At 41.9% G+C, this 25,584-nt stretch overlaps 1 protein-coding gene across 2 annotated transcripts in view; it reads left to right on the top strand.

The window, feature by feature from the left end:
• MDN1 (midasin AAA ATPase 1) overlaps nt 1-25,584 on the top strand; it is a 159,494-nt gene that overhangs the window by 121,485 nt on the left and 12,425 nt on the right. Inside the window, exons 72-92 of one of the 2 annotated variants that reach the window (XM_032409275.1) lie at nt 430-503; nt 1,069-1,261; nt 1,982-2,141; nt 4,194-4,340; nt 4,866-4,992; nt 7,119-7,224; nt 7,785-7,900; nt 8,970-9,455; nt 9,707-9,933; nt 10,512-10,667; nt 10,822-10,991; nt 11,793-11,954; nt 13,899-14,036; nt 16,376-16,517; nt 17,978-18,156; nt 18,717-18,866; nt 19,381-19,525; nt 21,624-21,946; nt 22,226-22,396; nt 23,684-23,785; nt 24,681-24,882. In XM_032409275.1, the coding sequence (XP_032265166.1) occupies nt 430-503; nt 1,069-1,261; nt 1,982-2,141; nt 4,194-4,340; nt 4,866-4,992; nt 7,119-7,224; nt 7,785-7,900; nt 8,970-9,455; nt 9,707-9,933; nt 10,512-10,667; nt 10,822-10,991; nt 11,793-11,954; nt 13,899-14,036; nt 16,376-16,517; nt 17,978-18,156; nt 18,717-18,866; nt 19,381-19,525; nt 21,624-21,946; nt 22,226-22,396; nt 23,684-23,785; nt 24,681-24,882 (3,676 nt within the window). The remainder of the gene's footprint in view (nt 1-429; nt 504-1,068; nt 1,262-1,981; nt 2,142-4,193; nt 4,341-4,865; nt 4,993-7,118; nt 7,225-7,784; nt 7,901-8,969; nt 9,456-9,706; nt 9,934-10,511; nt 10,668-10,821; nt 10,992-11,792; nt 11,955-13,898; nt 14,037-16,375; nt 16,518-17,977; nt 18,157-18,716; nt 18,867-19,380; nt 19,526-21,623; nt 21,947-22,225; nt 22,397-23,683; nt 23,786-24,680; nt 24,883-25,584) is intronic. The other variant, XM_032409277.1, reaches the window with a different exon arrangement.

Raw genomic sequence — 25,584 nt, forward strand, 5'->3', positions numbered from 1 at the left:
GTGTGAGGGGTTAGTGGAGTGGCCCCTGTCAAAGGCTCCTCAAGGGGATTGCCACATAAGTCTGTTAGTGCTCCCTCCCCTGCTCTTGCCCAGGCTGATTTTCCACCTGAGGGGGTTGCCATTTAGTGTTGAGTGTCATCAAGATGCCTTGGGGGAAGGAGGGCCCTGTCTTTTGATAACTCTCAGTGGTTGTGGAACCAGCAAATGGAATACATATCAGGTGACCTGTTGATTGTGGCAGCACTCTTTTTTCATTGCTTTGTGACAAATACGTGGTTCCTTTTTTAAACTCGTTTTACTTATTTACTGGTACATAGTCCGGTATTTGGGATGGAGTGGGCTCTGGTCTTTAGCAAACAGATGATTTAGAAGGAAACAGAATGACACCAGCTTTATAAAGCCATTCCTTGATCTTCATGTATCTTACAGGAATTTGTTAAAATATCCAAGTGGAATGATGTCAGCTTCTGGTCCATTAAACAATCTGTGGAAAAGACACACAGGTAATTCGTTTTTTAAAAAATTGGGGGTGACAGGGATAACTTCGTGCTCAGTTGGTTAAGTGTCCAACTCTTGATCTCAGGGTCATGAGTTCAAGCCCTACTTAAAAGAAAAAATTGGGGGTGACCAAAGCTCAGAACTTTTGTATGGTAGGTAGCAAGACTACATTGTTAATGTGGCCTTAGAGTTGCCTTGAACTTACTATGAAGCATTAGATTGTTTTGGTGTGGCTTTTCAGCAGCACCCTTACCACCCAAAGCTAAGTCTACATACAAAAGGAATTGGTGTGCTTTGAGACAAGGCAGGCTAAGCACTATAGAAGGGTTGAGTCTTCTGTCACCTACTAGCTGTTTTACCTTGAGCGAAGTGATCCCACCATTCCTGGCTTCAGTTTTTTTCTTCTAGAAAAGGGAGATGACAATACCTGCCCTACTTTTCCTTAAAAACAAACAGGATGGTTATGAGTATCTAAGGAGTCCAAGTATACAGAAGGTACAGGTTATTAAGTTATGTGTGTATGCATTATGCCATTTTTACATTCCCTCATTTGTCATTCTGTGGGGCCAGGACCCTCTTTAAATTCATGAAGAAATTTGAAGCTGTCCTGAGTGAACCTTGCCGGTCATCCTTGGTGGAGAGTGACAAGGAGGAACAGCCTGATTTTTTGTCGCAGCCAGCAGCCACTAGTGAGGCATCCCCCATTCAGAGTCTGAACAAGGCACTGAGGGAGACCCTGTTGGCCCGGCCGGCAGCTGCACAGGTACACCTTGGGAGATAATGTTTGCTTATTCCTGGGCCAGTCAGGGGAGATCTGTGCTTTCTCTGTAAGGAGTGTCCCTAGAACTAGGCAAGGGAATGCCTTTGAAATCTTACTCTTTGGACAAATACAGTATTTGTATGTCTGCCTGATACTGCTGCATAATAAGGCAAAAAGCATCGGTCCTGTTGCTGAAAGATAAATGTCACCTATGGGAAGTAAGCATTGTGCTTACCTGTGAAGATTGCCATCTACCTGTGACAGAAGACTCGAAGCATCAGTTGAGGAATACGCCACTGAAGCTGCCTTGGGGCTACCCCATGATGAAGCTGCTGCACAGGGAGCAAATGTGTGCAGTGATGTGTTGATTGTGGTGGTTGCTGATGACTGTGCTATTATTTCTCTCATCATGGTCAATTTCAAGCACCAACAGTTAAGAGTTGGCTTGCAAAATTCCAGAAAATATAACAGTCATGGAGACCTTGGGCGAGCAGGTCTGTTACAGGATATGTGTTCCCGCATCATATCCTTAGATGTAAGGAGCTCTGGGATCATCAGGGAGCTACCCATGCTAGCCACAGGGAAGAATCCCTGAATCTCCTATGTTGTCATCAATAGCAAATCTAAATTTTTGATCAGTGTGACAGAAGACAGTGAGCTGATGAATATAATCAAAAGAAAATAAACTTGGCACCCATATCTTATTTGTGCTCTGTCTCACAGGCTGTGATTCCAGAACGGTGTCAGCGTGCTCCTTTCCCCTCGGAAGGAGAGCTGCTGCGTCGCTTGCCGAAGCTCATGAGACGAATGAGGAAGATGTGCCTGACACTCATGAAGCAAAGCCGCCTGCCTCACCTAGTGGAGGGCCTCGATCACTTCACAGGTGGGTGCCAGCAGCCGGGGCAGAGGGTTGGGTTTGCTCTCTCAGTTTTCCCCAGTGCCCCAAGAGGGTGGGAATTGGTTATGTCTGCCCTTTTTTGACCTCTTGAATAGTGTTGAGCAGTTAAGTGAATAAACAAATGGGCTAAAAACTAACAGAGCCCAGATGCATGAGCCAGCTGAGACCACACAAGCTGTCTTAATTTTCACCTTGTCTTCCTCTCATGTAAACAATGCTTTGTTATGCCATTTTCTACAATAACCTTGTCTATGTCAGCTCTTGTTGGTTGGAGAGATGGATTTCCCAGAATCCGTAAACTATCCCTACCTCTCAAAATGTCTCCCTTGCGTTAAAGGAGAAGTTTCATCCACAGTTTTCTTCTTGCTGTCTTCACTGTGGAGAGACCTAGCAGTTTCATCTCCCTGGCTGTCCTGGCACAGGGAAGCTGAGAGCCAAGATTTGCTCTGTAGTATAATACCAATGGCTGGGGAAGGAATTCCAGAACTTCATAGATCGAGGTCCTGGCAGCCTTTACTACTGTCCCCACCCCTCTTCACCCCCAGTGAGTGTGGTATCAGAGTGAGACTGGTCCTTCTTCAGTGAGGCTACAGTCTCATCTCAGGGAGCTCTTTATTTTTAGAACTTGTTAGGATAATAGCCTAATAATATCCATTCTCAAGATGACCTTGCCCGCCTGAGCCTGATGATCAGGGTAAACAGAAGGTTCCACGTGCGTCTTCCGGAAAAGGTACCCACTCTGATGCAAAGAATTCTCTAACCTCCTGCAGTGTCCGTATAATGGTATGCAGTACACTTGCTCTCTTCTGGAAAGCTAGACTGCCTGTGTTAGTTTGCTAGGGCTCCCTTAACAAGTATCACATATTGGGTGGCTTAAACAAGAGAAATTAATTTTCACACAGTTCTGAGGTTAAACATACAAAATCCAAGTATCCACAGGTTTGGTTTCTTCTGAGGCCTCTCTCCTTGGCTGGTAGATGTCTGTTTTCCTTCTGTGTCTTTACATGGTCTCTTGTGTCCTACTCTTCATTAAGGACATCAGTCAGGTTGGATTAGGGCCCACCCACATGGCATCATCTTACTTTAATTACCTCTTTAAAGGCCTTGTCTCCAAATACAGTCACATTCTGAGGCACTGGGGGTTAGGACTACTGTAACATGAATTTTGGGGGACATAGCCCATAACACTGCCAATGGCAGGCAGGCAGCAGCCTCATGTTACAGGTACCCGTGAGTCCTGAGCAAAGCAGTGTGGTGCTGGAGAAAGAACTTGGGTTTCAGAGTTGTTTTGGCCAGGGGTCATGTCCTGTCTTCTAGTCCACTCTTTAGCTGAATAGACTTTAGAAAGTGACTAGATCTCTTTGCGCCTCTCCAAGCAGCTAGAAATCTGCTCTTCTGGAGTTGTACAGAGTATGGGAACATCTACCAACTAGGTACAGGATAGGACCTCAGTATATATCATATTTATGGGAAATTTATCTCAGATGATTTAAATTCTTACACATAGTGCTCAACAAGTGCTTTTTGCATGATCGATTATAAACCCCTAAATTAAAAAAAAGAATAACTACTTTTATTTGGGTTGTTTGTTGTTCAGAGAGATGAAATCCATGAGTTTTTATTTTCTATTTCCATGCATCTTGATTCCTTTAATTTAGAATTTACAGAATGCTAGGGACTATACTAGTTATCAGAGCCTTAAAGATGAATGTCACCTAGTTCTTGTTTCCCACAAAGTTCTGGGTCTTGAGTATCAGGGTTTTTTTGTTTTTGTTTTGTTTTCTAAAGATTTAATTTATTTATTTGACAGAGACACAGTGAGAGAGGGAACACAAGCAGGGGGAGGGGGGGAGAGGGAGAAACAGGCCTCCCGCCGAGTGGGGAGCCCAATGCGGGGCTCGATCCCAGGACCCTGGGATCATGACCTGAGCCGAAGGCAGACGCTCAACGACTGAGCCACCCAGGCGCCCCTTGAGTATCAGTTCTAACACATGGATAAGCGCTTTAGATTTCAGTAGTGCCTCGTTTTCTCCTCAGGTGAAGTAATTTCCTGTGTGAGCGACCTGCAGAGCTTAAAGCTGGAGCCCTCAGCCGAGAAGGAGAAGCAGCGGTCAGCAGCCAAGCACATCCTCCTGCGGAAGCAGCGAGCATTAGCAGACCTCTTTCAGCACCTTGCAAAAGCTGGTAAAGTTCTCACTTGAAACCTGATATAGAATGATGACCAGCTATTAGGGAGGAAAACAACGTGGGTGATTCGGGGGAAATTTCTAGAGACAGTTGAGATGGTGGGGAACAGAAGGTCGTAGGCCAGGTTTTGAAATGCCATTCTGAGAGTTCGGTCATGTATGAAATTCCTCTCATGAACCATTTGTGATTCCCAAATATTTTCATAGTTTTGTAATGAGGTTTCTCAGAAACCGTGCTTTATTTTCATCACCTTATGTTGTACAGCACCCACCCTTTCAACATATCTTAGTAAGCAACATTTCTCAAACTCTAGTGCGTGTACAAATGACTCGGGCAATCCCATTGAGTGCAGTAGTTCTGTTTCAGTAGGTGCAGGGCAGGGCCTCACAGCCTGCTTTCTAACAAGCTCCTGGTGCTGTTCCAAGGACTTTATTTTGAGTAGCAGTGGCGTGGGATGGGGGGTAGGGCATGGCACATTCATTCTCTTCTGAGTTTCTTAAACACATGCTGTTTATTTCCTAGGTTTGTCATATCGCAAAGGTCTTGCCTGGGCCCGTTCAAAAAACCCTCAAGAGATGCTTCATCTTCACCCATTAGATATCCGGAGTGCATTGTCTATAGTCAGCAACATTCAGGAGGCTGATTCTAGGTTTGTTTTTTAAATCATAAATAGAACAAGTAGTTTAAGCCTCCAAGTCCTTATTTGCCAAAATGGGGATAGAATCCCTCTTTCCTAGTGTTGCTGAACAGATAACATTTGGAAAAGTGCCTGGCTTGAGATCTGGCATGTAGTGAGCATTCAGTAAGAGATAATTTTTTTGCTTTTCCTTTTCCTCTCTTTCTTGCTTTCTTTTTTCTATATTTCTTTCTTTGCTTCTTTCCCTCTTTCCTTTTTTCCTTCCTTCCTTCTTTCTTTCCTCCCTCCCTTCCTCCCTTCCTTCACGTAGGCTCCACACCCAACATGGGGCTTGAACTCGCAACCCTGAGATCAAGAGTTGCGTGCTCTACCAACTGAGCCAGCCAGCACCCCCCACCTTTTTTTTCTTTTTTAAGATTTTATTTATTTGGGGCGGGGAGGAGAGCAGAGAGGGAGAGTGAGAGGGTGAAGCACACTCCTTGCTGAGCAGAGAGTCCGATGGGGGACTCGATCCCAGGACCCTGAGATCGTGACCTGAGCTGAAGGTAGATGCTTAAACGACTGAGCCACCCAGGCGTGCTTTTTTCTTTTTTAAAGTATCTTTTCCTTTCCTCTTTGTATTCACCTCTCCCATTATTTTTTTGGTCTTTTGATTTTTTTCTTTCTTTCTTTTGTTCTTTCTTTCTTTCTTCCTTTCTTCCTTTCTTTCTCTTTCTTTTTTTTTTAAGATTTTTTTTATTTGAGAGAGAGAGTGTGTGTGAGAGATCATGAGCGGGGGGAAGGGTAGAGGGAGAAGCAGACTCCCCACTGAGCAGGGAGCCCCATGCGGGACTCCATTGCAGGACCCTGAGATCATGACCTGAGCCAAAGGCAGACGCTTAAACAACTGAGCCATCCAGGCGCCCTTTTTTCTTTTTTAAGTATCTTTTCCTTTACTCCTTGTCTTCACCTCTCCCGTTATTTTTTTGGTCCTGTGATTTTTTCTTTTTCTTTTTTTTTTTTAAGATTTTATTTATTTGAGAGAGTGTGTTAGAGATCACGAGCACGGGGGAAGGGTAGAGGGAGAAGCAGACTCCCCACTGAGCAGGGAGCCCCATGCGGGACTCCATCCCAGGACCCTGGGATCATGACCTGAGCTGAAGGCAGACACTTAACCGACTGAGTTACCCAGGCACCCTCTGGTCCTCTGATTTTACTGAGGTCTCCTCACTTGATTTGAATTCATAGGTGAAAATCTGGGAGAGAATGACCACATTTGTAGCTGTTTCCTATACAAAAATTCTTTATAATTTATTCTAATATATTCTTGAGTTTGAGAACCTATAAACTTTGAGACAGAGCTATTTCTATGTTCATAACTATGACAGAAGTGGTTGTAAATGATAATTGGCATGAGCTGGGTATGCATACATTTGTATTTTGTTTGCTCAGTGGTCCTCTCAGTGCTTTAAATTTTAATTCAACATAACATTGTAAAAAGTAGAAATTTTTTTTAAGTTTTATTTATTTAAGTAATCTCTATACCCAATGTGGAGCTCAGACTCACAACCTTGAGATCAAGAGTTGCATGCTCTTCTGAGCCAGGCAGGCACCCCAAAAGTAGAAATTTTACTTAAATATTCTGGATTTCAGTTTTTCAGGAAGATTTGGCCAAGTGGGTTTACTTTCCCATGCACTTAAAAGTTAAACTGTAGTTCCCTCCTTTTGACAAGGACACATGCTGTCCAGATCACTGTGGTCTTCAACAATCCGTTTTGCTTCTTCCACATTGAGGTCAGCTGTCATTGGCCTGTATCATTTTGTGCTTGGCTGTCCTTAATCATTTATATTATCTGCCTGTAGGCATCAGGATTTATGACCCTTAGCTTCCACTCCTAAGATAGTTATAAAGTTTTCATTAAGGAAACTATATTGTCGTCATAATTTATTTCCCCACTGTACTTGAAATGCTAAGTATATAATACATCCTTTGTATAAAGGACTGATGAGTGCCTGACTGAATGAGACCTCACAGAAATAAATCTATTCACACTCTTGACTTTTGGTTGTGACTAAATAATACCAATCTCTGAGTCTTCAGGATCTGGGGTAGGAGATAGTGGTTTTAATTAAGTTAATCATGTTGAGTTCTTTTCCAGGCTGCTTACAGAAATCTCATCATCATGGGATGGATGCCAGAAATATTTCTTTCGCTCTCTCGCACGGCATGCCAGGCTTAGTGCAGCCTTAGCAGCACCTGCCAAGGTGGGTGATAGAACCTTCGATTGCAGGGGCCCAGGGAAAGCTCCCGTTTTGTTCCTCCAGGGCACCATTCTCAGGTCTTGTCAAGTGATCGGAGCCCATTACTGAAAGTGCCTGAGCCTTTTGCAGAATATCATTAAACTTACAATATAAATCCAATGTAATTTTGTGTTTAATCAGAGAGCATTTTATCATAAATTCTCTTAACTTACATTTGCCAACAAGACCAAATGCATAAGAAAAGTTATGTAAGAAAAGCCTCAAGTAGAGAATGCCGTCTTCAGGTCTTTTTCCCTTTGTGAATTGGGAAAAGACCACTAATTTTGATGTTAAACCTAGTCCCTATTCATGGAACATCAATGATCTGTGGAAGCATAATTTGAGAAGCACTGCTCAAAAAGATGAATGTGTTGCTTTTAGACTGCAGTATATACCCACAGTTTATCTAAGCCAGGGGCGCTTTCCCCAGAGAGTATTGGATGGACGGGCTTTCTAGTGACACCGGCATAGGTGGTAGTGTTTGCCAGCAACAGCCTTGGCATGCTTCCTTCTTCCCCTGCCAGGAGGTGGGCATGAGCAACGTTGAGCGGTGCAAAGGCTTCTCGGCACATTTGATGAAGATGCTTATCCGACAGCGGCGCTCCCTGACCACACTGACTGAGCAGTGGATCCTCCTCAGGTATCCGCTAACTAGTTAGTTGGGTTTGTGGCATGAATTAGGAAGAATCATGTAAGTCAGCTTTCAATTGTGAAATGAAATTTGAGGCCCAAAGATGCAGATGGAATTTCTCTTGGCTCTGCCCCTTGTTTTTGGTGATAGGCTTCTGCCCTGTGGTTCTGGCAACACCTCTTGGGAGAATAAGCCCTGGGGGATGAGTCCAGGGCCGAATTAGAAAAAATTGCCATGGTTGAAGTACACCTGGATCTAGATAGAGGGGGCGTTTGTGCGTGACAGGATTGTGTTTATGGTATTGGAGCATCCGTCTCTGGGCACAGATCATATTTGAGATATTCGTTAGGCTTTTTGGATCACAGAGTTGCAATTTGCTGAGTGTCATACCTGGATGCTTCTCAGTGGAAATATTTAAAAGATGAGGGCAGTTAGGAAAGCTGTCGTCCATTTGTTGAATGGATTATTGACCAAAAGACTGTAATCACTTTGGCTACAGCTGTTTTCTGCTCTACTCATAAGGATTTATCTAACAAAGTATACTACAGTTAAAGATGTTTCTTTTTTTTTTATAATGGTTGAAGTCACTGCAGTGGTGTGACCGTGTTGGGTATAAAAAAGCTGTAAGGGGGTAGGTGATAAGCAGTGAGTTTTGACACTTGTGAAAGATTGAAGACACTTCTTTCAGTCTTTAGAAAGATGTGTTTAAATATTTTATTTTATTTTTTTTTAAATATTTATTTATTTGACAGAGACACAGCGAGAGAGGGAACACAAGCAGGGGGAGTGGGAGAGGGAGAAGCAGGCTTCCCAATGAGCAGGGAGCCCGATGCGGGGCTCGATCCCAGGACCCTGGGATCATGATCTGAGCCGAAGGCAGACGCTTAACAACTGAGCCACCCAGGCCCCCCAGATGTGTTTAAGGATTTTAAAAGGCATTTCAACAGACTTATCTGGGGGATCCTCTCTTTGATTATGTGAAAAAGCCCCTTCAGAAATAAATGAAGTTACTGTTTAAAAAAACATGGTGACGCAGTTTAAGGTGCCATGTGTTTCCCCCATGGATTTCTCGGCACAGGAACCTCCTTGGCTGTGTGCAGGAGATTCATGGCAGGCTGACTGGCCCACTGGTCTACCCCGTGGCCTTCCCCCCTCAGGATGGTGTGCAGCAGTGGACAGAAAGGCTGCAGCACCTGGCCATGCAGAGCCAGATCCTGCTTGAGCAGCTCTCCTGGTTCCTCCAGTGCTGCCCCAGTGCAGGGCCAACTCCCGGCCAAGGTGAGGCCCAGGCACAGGGTCAGCCTTCTGCCCCCTACCCAGAGGGACCAGAACTCACCAAGGGACTGCTTTCCGGAGCAGTACAGGACCTCATCTCATCAGAACTGAGTTACCCATCCCCAGTACCTCGAAATCAGCTGCCCTCTGGTTGCCGGATGCGGAAACAGGACCAGCTTTGGCAACAGTCAACTGCAAGATTAACAGAGATGCTGAAAACCATTAAAACAGTGAAAGCTGATGTTGACAAAATCAGGCAGCAGTCTTGTGAGACTCTCTTTCATTCTTGGTGAGTGTGTTTATGTCTGTACTGTTCTTCTGTGTGTTCGGGGGCTTGCTCAGAGTTTAGTAATGGGATAAAGTGATGAAAGGGATTTTGCTTCAGTTCTCTGTTTTTCCGTGGACCTTCATAGTGCTTTGTGGCATATGTCTAAGCTATAAGTCTTAAGATACAGTGAATTTTCCCCTCCTTACATTTTAGTGGTTGGAGGGAGGGTGTAGCCCCTTCCTCTCAACATTGTGGCATTTCTGTTGTTGCAGGAAGGATTTTGAAGTTTGCTCTTCTGGGCTGAGTTGCCTGTCCCAGATGTCAGTTCATTTGCAAGGCCTGGAGTCCTTATTCCTTATTCCAGGGATTGAGGTTGAGCAAACAGACCGACAAATGGCATTAGTTGAGAGCCTGGAATATTTAAGAGGAGAAATCAATAAAGCCACAGATGACTTTACTACCTGGAAGACACATCTGCTTGCTTTAGGCAGCCAAGGAGGTAAGGACTGTCATCGACAAGGGAGTCAAAGCCCAGGGTAGGAGTGAGGTCCTGTAGATTTAAGTCTAGACTATCCTAAAGACACCCTGTGTTTTGTTCCATACGTATATTTGCCCAGGGTTCTAAGGTAGGCAGGTGTGGTTGGAACCCACAGCTCCTAACTCTTGGTGCCTCATTTCTTTGAGTACCTTGCCTCTGAATTCATCATGTCACTTTGTGTAGGGAGGCGGCACAGGCTCACTCGCTGTTAGTGACCGTTCTCTCTTAGACTGAAAGCTGAGGGCTGATATTTGGACTGAGTTGGTGTTTATACACACCATCTTAACTAGATTCATATTTTTGGCATTCTTCCAGCAAAGCTTTCAATAAAAGGTGATAAACTCTTGTAGGTTTATCTAGACGAGGAAAATGTCTCATTCATCTTTGTGTTCAGCAGTTTGACATGGTGGCTCACCCACAGTAGGTGCTTGACAGGTGGCCGTTTGTAAAAATAACAAATGACGATTGTTAATGATTTCCAGAGGCACTGAAGCATATGATTGGAGTTTTTGTTTGTTTCCCACCATGTTACTTACTAGGAAACCAAATGTTGGAGGAAGGGTTTGTGGAAGATTTTTCAGAGCAAGTGGAAACTGCCATCCGGGCCGTCCTTTGTGCCATCCAGAACTTAGTAGAGGGAAACAGTAAAAAGACAGAGGAGACTACTGACCAAACGAGACCACAGGAGGAGGACGGTATGTCTGACATCAGGCAAAAACTGTTCTTATACTTGATTTTATTTTTGTAGCTAAATATTTAAGGACCAATATTAGGAATGATGACTGGATGAATGGAGACGAAAGGGTTTATTTTGTTATTCATCATGTCTTCCTTTTCTGTGAATGAAAGAGGCAGCAGGCTTTGAGAGACTGCAATTGGGACATCTAACAAAACTCTTAGAGGATGACCTCTGGGCGGACGTGAGCGCTCTCCATGTGCAGAAAATAATTTCTGCTGTCTCTGAGCTGGTGGAGAGACTGAAATCGTATGCTGAGGATGGCATAGCAGCGAAGCACACGGTAACCAGTGGTCTTTATAAGCTTCTTGCTATCTAGTGTCTAGAGTGGGCCAACCAAAGGCAGAGTAGGTTTTTCACTTTGCTCCATGTGAATGGTCCCAGAGCAGGCCTTTGTGGCAAAAATCACTAAGAATTTGATTTCTTTACGCATGTAAACATCACTGACAAACTCTGAAAAGCTTAGGGCTTGCTAGCTAAGGGTTATACTTGTAAGATGCACAGATGCAAAAAATGCCAGCAATCCAGAGTATCTATTATCTTGGGATTCTTTCATACCCAACCACATGGTCCTGGGTATTTGATGTTAATGTGGGTGTTGCTGCTGTCAACTAAGGCTCGATGGCCACACCCTGCAAATACCATTCCCTTCACAATAAGCCAGCAGAGGGGGCAGTTGCTGGGTCCATAATAGTCCAGAGAAGCAACTTATTTTGTAGGACATTGTAAGTCTGTAGCATTGCTTCCAGTGCCAGCTTTGATTCTGAATAGAATTTGTTTATAAACATCTTACTTAAAAACAAAAATAAAAAACCTTGTTAACTAAATGAAACTTAAATGACAGAATTTAAAAGTGTACTTTTTGTGAGGGTTTGTGTGAACAGGGAAGAAATGTCAGAGAGCAGAGGGGTGTGTGTGTGTGTAAGAGAAAATATACATAAAACTTACCATTAGTGGCATTTAGTACATTCACAGTGTTGGGCAACGATTGTTGCTATCCAGTTGCAAAACATCTGTATTACCCCAGAGAAAACTCAGTACCCATTACGTAGTATGAGCAGGCCTTGTGATCTCTCACCTGCAGTTCTTCAGCCAGTCCTGCTGCTTGTTGGTGCGTCTGGTGCCCATGCTCTCCAGGTACTCAGACCTCGTCCTCTTCTTCCTGACCATGTCTTTGGCGACTCACCGTAGCACTGCAAAGCTGCTCTCTGTGCTTGCCCAGGTCTTCACAGAGCTCGCCCAGGAGGTAAGGACTGTTCATGGGAAGCATGCTTGGGCAGCCAGTACCAAATACTCCAGACCCATTAGTGCATGGTTTCCCAGGCTTTTTTGGGACCTTCACAAATAGCAGGAGGTGATTTGCTCTCCCTGTGGATTTTTCAGGCCTTTGTCCAACACCCTTTTGCTATACCTGTTTCCACTAAGGTCTTGGAACCTGCAGGTCCCCCACTGATGGATTCCCTAGACTCCAGAGGCTGTCCTGAGCCTCAGTCTCCTCATTTGTAAAATGAGATCTGTCTACACTCCTTAGCATTTTTGTGAGAACTACTTTATTTTAGATATATACTTTGTTTTGTTTTGATTTCCTTAGTATTCTAAGATTTTCTCCAGATCTAAGTACAATACAGGCGAGAGTCACTTGAGGAAGATAGGAATTTACAAACTGAAGATGGCATCTAGCCTTCTTGTAAATAGTCAAGCGTTCTTACTTGTGACTAGAGGATAAATGTTTTATTTGTTGAGTAATAAATAAATGAATTAGTCCAGTTTGCTCCCTCTATCCGATGGGCACTGAGCCAGTGTCACATCCCATCACTCCTTGGAGTCCTGCCACTGTGTGCAAAAGACAGTGGCAGGACAGTGTATGGTGAGGGTGCCCTGAGATTTGGATTGGCTCTGTTTGTCCAGTTGTGCTCTTGCTCTTGTCTGACAGGCTCTAGAATGACTTTGGCCTGTGCTTTGAGGTGGGGTATAGGGGTTCTGATAAAAGCAAAGTGTTAGGAGCCCTTTGGCTGTTCTAGATGTAGCTCCTGTAGTGATGTCCCCTCCTCCTGTATGGTTGTATTCTGCCTATACCAAAACCTATTTTAAAACAATGTAGCTCAATGGGAAAATTAGGTAGGTTAACCAAAACATATTTTTCAATCAACATCTAAGAATACATGTCTGTTCAAGTTGTATTCATATCCTTTCTGACTAGTCCTGAGGGAAATTGAAAGTAGGTTACACTCAGTGCTAAGGTAATAGATCTAGGTTGTAATTACAACACCTAATCCAAGGAAAGCTATTTCTATGTAACTAAGTCACAATCAGTGACTGGTGTGGGGATCTTAATTCCTTTTTAGTTGGCAGCTGATTTTTTAGCACTTTTTCATCCTAAGATTGACAAATAACTTGATAGCTTGTCTGATAAAATTTCTGATTGAGAACCACTATTTTCTTCTACTTGTTTTTCTGTTCATTTTTGTCCCACATCCTAGTAGTTGATTTTCCTTTTCAAACTATTTTCCAACACAAAACACTTTTATCTTAACCCTTCACATGTGTTTCTTTGTCTGATCTTGTTCTTGACTCTCGACCCCATGCTGTGCCAGCTGCCTTGGCAGAAAATGCCGGCTGTAGCACGTACACCAAGAGTGACAGTTTTACCTCAAGAGTTGAGGGGGAAGCATTTTTTTTAATATTAAAATTAACATTTTACTTGCACATCACACCAAATTTTCTTCAGTTTTTGAAGTAAAAATGAAATCTCCCGCTGTGGCATCTGCTTCAAGTTGCTCTACCTCCAGGGTTACAAGTCTTCTCTCCCTCCACTCTTTCCTCTCAGGCTTACTAACTTGAGAAGTAAATAAAGAAGGACGAAATCCCTTTGGGATTTAGACATTGAGAGGTTCTACCCTTACTCAATGACTTGCTCCTAAATACTGTCCTAGCATAATTCATTCTGATTTTTGTCTTGCCACATGAAATTACTACACACCAGAGGGCCTCTACGAAGTCAAACCTTACATGTTAAATATGATGTCAAGCTTTGAAACTGCATAGTAACTTATCAGCAAGGAAGAATGTCAAAGGTCTACTGGATGTATTTCCATCAGATTGAAAATACTGAGCTAGAGAAAAGCTAAAACAGTTTTTTTTTTCTGTCTTTTGTTGCTTTTGTACCTAATTGTTCACTCTTATTTTTAAGGGATTTTGCCTGCCCAAAGAATTCATGGAAGATTCAGCAGGAGAGGGAGCAACTGAGTTCCATGACTATGAGGGAGGTGGAATTGGGGAAGGCGAGGGCATGAAAGATGTGAGTGACCAGATAGAAAATGAAGAACAGGTATGTTTTCACATGCCCTAAACATGCACACAGTTTACAGAAACTCACTCCCTTTTCCCTTTCTTTTCAATATTAAGTTTTACACGTGAATGTTTTTTTACTAGGTTAATGGTTTTCAAACTGCGATCCGTGGAGCCCTAAGAATACTAAAGCTTTAGGGAGTGGGTGTAAATAAAAAGCTAAAAGACCACAGAAAGGAACTTTGCAGCTCAGTTATTAGTTATGGCTATAATTTGAGAGGGAAATTATTAAAAATTTTTTATTTTAAATGGGGGAGATCTTTGCTGATGATTTTTCTAGAGTAATTTTGGTAGTGGCTTATTTAAGGATAACAAAATTTAACTATTTTAAGTAATAAATGCATTAAGTAATAATGCCAGTGTTTACTATTAAGAGGTTTTATTGTATGTCTTTAAGACCTGTTGAAAAATTTTAATCTGTATCCTCTTTTGGTTGGAATCAAGAATGTTTTTTTGAAATAGATGCTCTGGGTTAAGATTGTTGTGTTGCTTTTTTAAATTCCTATCTCATTTGGGAGTGATTTTTTTTTTTCCCCATACTATTAAGAGATAATGGAATTTCTTTTTAGCACCTATATTCTAAGTCTTAAGCAGACCATAAATTTTTATTTAAGGTATGGTTATAGCCATTAAAAATAAAGGAGCAAACCAATTCAAACTTCTTCTCATCCTTTGAAGGGAAAACTGGAAAGAGAAACCAAAAGAGTTATGCTAGTGTTGATGTGGTAGAGCTCTGTTTAATACACATACATTTTAAATTTGGCTTTTCTGTATTTCTCAAATTTAACTTCATCAACAGTACTTTTCTCATGGAAAAAAATTAAAGCAAAAAAATTACAAACTTAATAGGAAAGTGCAATCCAAAGCAAAAAACATTAAGGTGGGATAAAAGCCATCAGGACAATTTGGCAGTATCTCATAAACTTTTAATTGTGTGTATTCTTTGACCTAAGAATTCCATGTTTTCTGATAGAAATGCTAATAAGGGTCAAAGATAAGCGTATGAAGGAGTGTTTTTTTGTACAAGGATATTCCCTATAGCGTTATTTGTAACGGTGAAAATTGTGAAAGGATCCAAATATTTATCAGGAGGAAATTGTTTAAATTATGATACCATCTATGCAGAACAGTGCTGTGAGTTAGAATGAGATAGATTTATATGTATCAACATGGAAATATATCTATGGGACATTTTTAAATTTTATTTATTAATTTCTTTTTAAAGATTTTTTTATTTATTCATTTGAGACACAGAGATAGAGCATGAGCAGGGGGGGAGGCAGAGAGAGTGGGAGAAGCAGGCTCCCCACTGAGCCAGGAGTCCAGTCTGGGGCTCGATTCCAGGACCCAGGGATCATGACCTGTGCTGAAGGCAGACGCCTAACCATCTGATCCACCCAGGCACCCCCATTTTTTAATTTTAAAAAAGAAAAGCAGGGGTGACTGGCTGGCTCAGTCAATAGAGCATACAACTCTTGATCTCAGGGTCATGAGTTTGATCCCCACATTGGGTGTAGAGATTACTTAAAAAAAAAGTCTTAAAAAAGAGAAGAAAAGCAAATTGCAAAAACAGTTTGTAAAGCAATGATCCTTTTTTGTTTAAAAAGATATTGGGAGACAGGTACTGATACAGATCGCCTAGATGTATTCATGGATAAAAAGATGGACCAGAATGTCACCGATACTAATTTCTTTGGGAGTTTTGGAGGATGGTGGTGCTGTGGAAAACTTACTTTCTGTTTTGCTTAGAATTATTTTGATGGGATTTTATTATGCTTGTATTTTTAAAAAGCACTTTTAAAATCCAACCTTAATAAGAGAACAATCATGAATCTTCTGCCCCAGATATCACCTAGCATATATAGGAATATGTAGTTTAAGGAAAAGTGAACAAAATTACATTCAGTTACTATATATGAGAGACCAAAGTGATAAAAATATTAAAACCGAGGACAATATAATAAGATTGAATGTTTTTATCCTTCTTATTCTTAAGAATTCATATTCTTTTTTTTAAAGAATGCATATTCTTTTCAATGTCTGAATTTTTTTTTTTTTTTAACAATTCACATGAAGAAACCATCAACAAAATTCTATATTCTCTAATCCCAATGCAGTAAAACTGGAAATTACAGACATATTAAAGCAAACCAGAAATTATTGTGTGTGGTTATCCCTGTTGGTTCTCCTTTTTTTCCTCTCCCCAGAGTTAACTTTTACCATTAATGTTGGCATTTAAATATTTATATTCTATTTAGAGTTGAATAAACATTAGCAAAGTTACGATGTTTATTTTTTCTATGTTACTTTTTGATATAGGCAGAAGATACATTTCATAAAGGTCAAGAAAAGGATAAAGAGGATCCTGACTCAAAATCAGACATTAAGGGCGAGGATAATGCCATTGAGATGTCAGAAGACTTTGATGGGAAAATGCATGATGGGGAACTTGAAGAACAAGGTTTGCGATTATCTGTCACTTCATTCTTGTTTTTAAAAAATACATGAAATTACATGTTCCCAATAAGGAGCCTATTATAATCTTTTGGAACAAGTTTATTACTCTGCATAACTGCAAATGAAAACATCAGCATATGCATGTTTCATCACTCTCTCCGCTGAAGCAGAAGTCTCTAGTCAGTTTTGGAGATTCTTCTGAGTAAACTGAGACATTGACTGGTACTTTGGCTGCCTCATGTGCTAGATGCAGTGACGGAATCCCCTTCAGGGAAGCCTGAAAGAGCAAGGAGAGAGATCTCTAACAGAGCTTGGCACTCAGCTCTAAAGTAAATTGGTCAGGGTAGTTTCTTAAAAAAAAAACAAAAACATAAAAACAGTAGACATTTGTTACAGATGATTTGGAACAAGAGTGCAGGAGTGAAATAGATAGCCCTTAGGCTTACCACCCAAACCACTTAATAAACTTTAGTTTATTTTTTCCATATAGTGCATATGTGTGTGTATGTGTGTGTGTACACACACACACCATAAATAGTTTCATAGTTTGCTTTTTTTCTTTATCCTTTTTTTAGAAAGTGGGGGTAAGGGGCAGAGAGAGAGGGAGAGAGAGAATCTTAGGCAAGCTGCATGCCCAGTGCAGAACCTGATGCAGGGCCTGATCTCACAAGCCTGAGATCATGACCTCAGCCAAAATCAAGAGTTGGACGCTTAACCGACTGAGCCACTCATGCGCCACTATAGTCTGCTTTTTTCATTTAACATGAACATTCCCCTCTCGTTACAAATTGTTTGAGAATGTGATTTCTTATGGCACATCATCACCTGTCATATGTTTGTTCCATAATTCAGTTATTGCCCTAAATTTCTGTCCAGAGCTTAATTTGAGATATCCTGTCTTATTGTAAGTGAAGTTCTTGCAGAAATGAAAGTTGACTGTAGAGCAGAAAAGTACACACTTGCCTAAGCAGCATAAGAATATAACCTTTGGCACAGTAGACCTTGAGCAAAAACAATGGCAAGAAAATTCTGATTGAGTTAGACACATGATGTTAGATGTTGGATAAAATAGAAGTGTATAGTGTGTTGGAGATGGGGAGAAACCTTGGAAATCATTTAAGTCTTTCATTTCACAGATAAGAAACCAAAACCCAGGGAAGTTGCTGAGTCTCATAATGAATATTCCCCCCAGCATCAGAAGTAGACACCTTGACAGCTATTCCACCACCCTTCTGTTTGTTAATATCCCACATTACAGACTTCTTTTTTCCTTCAAATCGTTTGTAAAACACAGTAGGACTACTTCAGCAGATCTAAAGGCATCTGCCTGTACAGTGTTCTGTAAGCACAAGCAGTAAATCTCAGGTGGGGCACTTGCCAGGTAGTGGGTCCATGCCTCTTCTGCACACATGGACCAGTCAGTTTGGGGATTTGCCTGACTAAGCTCAGTGCCTTCCCTTTCAGAAGAGGATGATGGGAAATCAGAGAGTGAGGGCGGAGACCTGGATAAACAGATGGGCGATCTGAATGGTGAGGAAGCTGACAAACTAGATGAGAGGCTTTGGGGTGATGACGATGAAGAGGAGGAAGATGAAGAGGAAGAAGACAGTAAAACTGAAGAAACAGGACCAGGAATGGATGAGGTAATTAAAAGATTCCCCCCATCCTGTAGTCCCCAGGTTGAGAGGAGACATTCTTCCCACCAGCTACCACTCCATCATTTACTGCTGTTCCTTTTCTTTTTCTTCTTTCTTTCATCCCTCTTTTTTTTTCCTCTTTGATCTATCTTACTTGATTGTATTCAGAACCAGAAGAATGGTCTTATCTGGGCCGTCCCATGTGTTATGGAGGAGGGAAGTTAAGAAGACTCAGCGCAAATGCTTTGATTCTGCTGTTGACGACTGAACTTCTCCAGCTCTCTGCTTAGGAGAAGTTCGGGGCTGAGTGGGACTCCCCAGCAGCATAGTGTGACCCATTCCACTGTTCACACACCTGCTATTACTGTGGCTGTCTGGACCAAGCCAGACTGCTCTTTCCAGGTCATGAAGGACACCCTGTCAGCTGGATATTTCCATGGCATTGGCCCAACAGGCAGAAATTCTACATGCCTAAGAGCTACTTTAGGTAGAATCAACCTATATGAAAGTAGTTTCTTAGATTGAGAGTAATGATTTTGTGGTTTTTTTCTTCCTTTGACATTTAGGAAGATTGTGGACTTGTTGCCAAAGATGACAACTTGGATGCTGGGAAGTCAAACAGAAATAAAAGCCAAGATAAGAAGGAAGAAAAGGAAGAAGCAGAATTTGCTGATGATGGACCGGGCCAGGACAAAATTAATGAACAAATAGATGAGGTGATGAGGATTTGAAACCCATCCACCCCTGATTCCAGGCCAGGGCTGTTACACCACACAGCTCCTGGGGAGTCTCAAGACATTTTTTTTTTTTCCTATTCATCAATTGTTTTCCCATTGCCTCATAAAAGAACATGTAACAAAGTCTCTTAATAGGACATAAAATATCTAATACTTGGTTACTAATGAGGTGGTCTTCATGCTGTTTGGGCTCATGCTGGAGTTTGGAAGCTCAATTCTGTTATTCTTTTCCATGTATCTCCTCATAAACTTTAGTTTCCTTTTTGAAATTAAGTAACACAGTACCTCTTATCGGTGGAGAACCTCCATAGAAAGTGAAGTTTGAAATTCCAGCATGAAAATTCTGGAAGCATTAGTAAAATTCTAAAGTGTGGGGGAAATTTTAGAGAAGAGACTTTGTATTCTTTTAGCATTACTGCTTAGAGCTAATTATATGCAGATGCTACTTTTTAAAAAAAGTTTTATTTTTTCCTGTTCTCTCCATTGTCCAAAGAGGGAATATGATGAGAATGAGGTAGACCCTTACCATGGCAATCAGGAGAAGCTGCCAGAACCTGAGGCCTTGGACCTTCCAGACGACTTGAACCTAGACAGTGAAGACAAGAACGGTAGTGAGGACACAGACCATGAAGAAGGAGGTGTGTCTTTCAAAACCTAAAGAGACCAGTTGGAATTCACTGAAAATGAGCAGTAACCAATTTCTGCATGCCATATCATGGCCAGGTCATAAATCATGTCTGGTCAGCTCAATTCCAGTTTGAGAAAATTGTTTGCTTTGTCTCTGTAGTGTTTCTCACCTGAGTTAGACTTAAAGCGTAAGCTAAGTAGAATTAAAGTAAACCAGCAGGTTTTTGTCATTAATGTCCTCTCCTGTCCTGTGTTTTAGCAGTACGGTACCTGGGTGGTGCTTCATCCCACAGAGCTTCATTTCCCCACCACCATCTTGATGTCCCATGTCATGGGTTGATGTAAACACTGCAGTCTGGGAATATGTAGGCCTCTTGTGGAGCCTAGTTTCAGCTTTCTTAGAGAAATGATTGTTTCAGTTATTGATTGCTATGCTTATGTTATGTGTTTAGTTTGAAATATGAAGTCATTGTTATGGGGAATGAAATTGAATAATCAAGAGAAATCACATGGCACTTGACAGTAATCTGCCTGTCACCCACTGTTCAGTTTGAGTGACTTCCCTAGGGAGAGCTGTCTGGTATTGGAAGCATTGTAGAGAAAATGCCCCTATAAGAGAAGGTCCCCAGTCATGGTGGGTAATCACACAGAAAGATAGGAGCTAGCCTCACTCTGCTTCATAATGAATCAGTTACATAGATAAACTATTAAACTTTTTTAAACATCATATTGGACAAAATTAGCAAGTTATGAAAGAGGTACCATTTATATAAAAGTTTAATATTATATATTATTAATAGGTACATCAAATGTAGGAAAACATAGGAATAAAACACAACAACTTCAGGCTATGGTGATCTCTGAGGAAGTAGGAAGGGCAGAGGCATCCAGAATCCATATAGTTGTACCCAGAACCACTTATTTCTTAAAAACAAGTAACTGAAGTTTCATATAAATATGACAAAATATTTATATCTGTTAAATCTAGGAGGTAAGTATATGGCTCTTATAATTTTAAAATGCAGTTTTCATGCTTTAATTTAGTAATTTAAATTTGTGAACTTGCTGTTTAACCAGAAATCATTTGGTTGAAGATTTGATAGAGGCTTTCCTCATGCTAAGAACAAATCTTCACTCTCTGAATCTCTAGCTTACTTTTTTTGTTGTTTTCATTTTCCTATAGCTTTATTAAGAAAGCTAAAAGAAAATCTCCCAATGTCTATGAAGGCCAGACTTCTTATATTAAATTCTAGCTAAATTTTGGGGTGCCTGAGTGGCTCAGTCGGTTAAGCTTGTGTTCCCTCTCTTGCTGTGTCTCTCTCTGTCAAATAAATAAATAAAATCTTAAAAAAAAAATTTTTTTTTATTTAGGAGAGTGAGAGAACACGAGAGGGGGGAGGGTTAGAGGGACAGGGAGAAGCAGACTCCCCACTGAGCAGGGAGCCCAATGTGAGGCTTGATCATGGGGCTCGATCCTGGGACTCCAGGATTATGACCTGAGCCATAGGCAGACACTTAAATGATTGAGCCACTCAGGCACCCCTAGGAATGTTCTTTTAATAAATAAAACTTTTCCAAATAGGATTGTTTCCATTGAATGTATGTTGTATTTTCTGTGTATGATAAAGAAGGATGTCTGTCAATTATTCCGAAGGATAATATCCTTTCCTATCTTTGGTTTCCTATTGTTGTGTTGGCTTTTAGGATTTTTTTAGTGGATTACTTAGAATTTTTTTAGTGAAATGCACTATCCAGACAATTGTATGTAACAGATACATACAATTTAGAGCAGGGGTAAGCAAGCTTTTTCTGTAAAGGGTCAGATAATATAATTTATAGGCCATAAACTGCAACAAGGGTTGCAAAAGGGTTTTGTAGTAATATGAAAGCAGCCATAGGCAATACAGAATGGGTGGGCTAAACACAAAGGTAAGCAAATAGATGTGTCTATATTCCAGTAAAACTTTATTTACAGAGGCACATCAGCCAGATTTGGCCCTGGGGGCCATAGTTTGCCATTTACTGGTTCGAGACTAATAATAAAATTTGTGTAACTCGATCCCATGTTAAATCATGTTGAATTCTGTGTTTTTTGTTGTATCTATCTAGAAGAAAATCCTTTGGAAATTAAAGAAAAGCCAATGGATACTGAAGAAGCAGATCCTGAAGCTGAGGAAATAAAGGAAGAGATCGAGGCTGACCACAGTGAAGGTCAGGGTCAACAGGAGCCTGAGGAAGGCCCCAGTGAAGAGGAGAAGGGCGAGGGGGAGGAAGAGATGGACACAGGAGCTGATGACCAAGACAAAGATACTGCTGAACATTCTGAAGAAAACTCCGAGGATGAGCGGCAGTCTCTGGAGGACAAGGACAAGGAAGCCAGTGAGGACAGTGCAGAGAATGGTGTTCCTGTTGACCAAGGTCTCCAGCCCCAGGTGCTGTGGAGTGTCTGGCTTGTCTCAAGTTAAAAGTAATAGGAGAGATTACTTTATTCCTAGCAGAATCTTTTAGGATACTTCTCTATCACCAGGTGGTGCTGCTGAGCAGCATTAAGTTTCTGTTTAAGACCCTTTCTGCCTGATACCCTCCATGCATGCTGAGGAGTAGGGCACCTGCTTGTTGCAGGAACCCCCCCGCCCCCCCACCCCCATCCACCCCGCTGCCTCATATTCTTCCCCCAGAGCATGTCAATGTGGTATCTGCTTACCCTGCAGAAGCAAGAAGAAGAAGAAGATGGGGAGAACTCTGACACAGGGGAGCAGGTGCCAGAGGCCACAGAGAGGAAAGAGCATGACTCCTGTGGGCAGACCGGGTTGGAGAGCGTGCAGAGCGCACAGGCTGTGGAGCTGGCTGGAGCCGCGCCTGAGAAGGAGCAGGGAAAGGAGGTGATAGGCCCTCATTGCCTCTGCTGGCTGCCTCTAGGAGGGTCTCTTTTCCCTGGGTGAAATCACCATCTATTTAGCAGTAGTTGGTATATGTGTGATGTTGTTCTGTTGACATCTAAAGAGATCATCTTCCATCCTTTGAGAAAGTGATTGGATACCTACTTTTATGTGCATCTCAGAACAGACCCTAGAATATTGGCTACACGCTGGACTTAAGTATTCTGCTTAAAGAGAAAGAGCTGTTAGACTGGTAGTTCTTCATGGCAGAATCAGGTTCATGTTATTTTTTAGAAAGCTCCCAAGTAAAGATAGGTTGAATTTAGACTTTAGAGCCAGTACTGTGCTTCTAATAGTAGTTCCCTTTTCCTTGCTGTCCACCAGGCTCTAAAGGGGGTTTTTTGTTTGTTTGTTTTAAGAGAGGGAGAATGAGCGCATGAACGTAGGGGGAGGGGCTGAGGGAGAGAGAAAATCTTGAACAGGCTCCAGCTCCCAGCACAGAACCCAACCCAGGACACAATCTCACAACCCTGAAATCATGACCTGAGCCAAAATGAAGAGTTGATGCTATGACTCAGCCACTCAGGCGCCCCTCTAAAAGTTTTAATTTAAAAAGCAAAGCAATTTGTTCCTGGAGCCAGAGTGATGTGTTCTGTTTATGACCACAGTTCAGGCCACTGGCATGCTGTGGAAAGAGCACTGAAAGTCAGAGGACCTGCTGCTTACAGTGGTAACTCTGAACAGCTCCTTAAGCCTTTTTGAGCCCAGTTTTCTCACCAGTAATAACACCTGCTTATACTTCTTGTACACCCCCCACCGCATTTATTGAGCACCCATTAGGTAGGTGCTAAGCATTTTCATTACTTCAAGTCCTCATAATAGTCCTCTAAGACAGCTGATTATTGTTACTACTTTCTCCATTTTATATTTGAGTTAAATAAGCCGCAGTAAAGTGAAATGACAGTTTCAGGGGTACATAGGTGGTTGATGGCAAAGCATGGTTTCTGGTTGAGGTCTGTCCTGCATTCAGAGTAAGCCATTACAGTCCTGGAAACAAGGAACTAATCAGCCTTACACAGCAAAGTCACTCGAGAGGGTAACATCTATATCTAGATGCTCTTGCTTTTGCCCACAGTCCAGGCCTTAGCCATGGGTGAGTTTCCAGAGCAGGGAGGCAGGTATCATATGACTCGGAGAGAATAATAGAGAAGCTTTTTGCAATATGGCACAGTAACCAGGTGCTCGTACAGCATCTTCCACCCTCATTCTCTTGTGGCTTGGATTTCATAGGAACACGGGAGTGGAGCTGCGGACGCAAACCAGGCAGAAGGCCATGAATCCAACTTCATCGCCCGGTTGGCTTCCCAGAAACAGACCAGGAAGAACACACAGGTCTCTAGCCCTCTTCAGCTGAACTTAGGTGCAGCCTGCCTGGGAAAAGATGCCCTGAGTACAGTGGTTTAAAAACAGCAATGCCCCCAGGCTTGGCTGTCTCACCAAACATGATGGCAGCCATCGCAAGCAAATCAGGACCCTGGGCTTCTTCCCTGTGGGGGTGTGTAGACACACACACACACACACACACACAGGCCCCTCCCTATTCCTGTATGCAGCCTAAGAGCCAGGTGTTGGCTGCTATTGCCCAGTACTAGTCAGTCTTTCTTCCACTGTCCTTACTCTTTTGTGTTTTAAAAATTAGGTTTTTAAAAAAGATTTTATTTATTTGAGAGCACAAGTGTGAGTGGGGCGAGGGGCAGAGAGAGAGAGATTTCCAAGTGGACTGTATGCCCAGCGCAGAACCTGACACAGGGTTCTATCTCATGATCCATGAGATCATGACCTGAGCCAAAATCAAGAGTCAGATGTTCAACCGACTGAGGCACCCAGGTGTCCCTAAAACTTAAGGTTTTTTTGAATGGGGTATAATTCATGAACATGAAATGAAGTTCATATATAAAAAGCAATCCCCTAAAAAGCTTCCATCTTATTCCTGTCCTCAAGCCACACAAGAGAAGATTGGTGCTACCAGTTTTGTCTTGTTTTACACATATTTTTGCATATATAACTTATGGATGTCTGTTTCTTCCTTGCCTTTATTTCAGATATAAAGTATATCACACAGATCGTTCTATATTTGTGTATAGAGATCTGCCCATTCTTAACAGCTGCACTGAATTCCATTTTTCTGTGGTTGTGCCTCACTTAGTTGACCTGCCCCCTGTGGGTGGACATTAGTTGTTTTGCCTTTACAGACACAGCTCTAATGAATTTCCACCGATCCCCACAGAGTTTCAAGAGGAAACCTGGACAAGCCGACAATGAACGCTCCATGGGTGATCACAATGAGCATGTGCATAAGCGGCTGAGGACTGTGGATATGGAGAGCCACACTGAGCAGGGGCCAGCCCAACCTGAGGCCCAGGTGGAGGATGCGGATGCGTTTGAGCACATTAAAGAAGGCAGTGACCCTTACGATGCACAGACGTACGGTATGGTTCAGGGAAGGCTTCTACTTTGGTCCCTGAGCTGTCTGAGAATTTAAACTGTGTGACTGTGTGCCCAGCAGATAAGCAAATTCATCTTAGGGATGGGTAATGGCTTTTTTTTTTTTTTTTAAACTATTTTCTCTTTAATAAGAATTACGCAGGAATGCAGTTTGGTTTTGGTATAAAAAGGTATCTGTGGCAAGTGCAAGTGTTCAGGGTTTCGGGGTCTGGTGTAAGTCTTCTACATATCCTTAATAACAGTTTGCCACATCCAAACCTAGTGCTAATCTCAGGGTTTCTGAGTACTGGACATTCCTTCATAGTCACTGTGAGGTCACTCTCTGCAACGGCTAGAGCTGTGAACTAGAAATGTTTGTTTTTCCCATAAGTGAAAAGAGAAAAAAATAATCTCTTGGTAACTTTTTAATGTTTTATTCCTAACATATAAACTAGTGTTGACAATATTTATCTATGAGCATCATTTCTTTTCTGTCTTCACTTTTTAGAAAAATAAAACAGTAGTAATAATTGCTACCATGAATCGAGCTCTTGCTTTGTACCAAACACTATTCTGAGTCGTTGCTGAATGATCATGAAATTTCTCCAGTAATCTTAGGACCTACAATATTTCCATTTTATAGATGAGCATACTGAGACCAAACAAGTTTAAGAACTTGTCCAAGATCACAGAGCTCATCCTCAACA

This window comes from Phoca vitulina, unplaced genomic scaffold (genome assembly GCF_004348235.1).
Source record: "Phoca vitulina isolate PV1807 unplaced genomic scaffold, GSC_HSeal_1.0 scaffold11, whole genome shotgun sequence".
NCBI classification, from domain to species: Eukaryota; Metazoa; Chordata; class Mammalia; order Carnivora; family Phocidae; genus Phoca; species Phoca vitulina.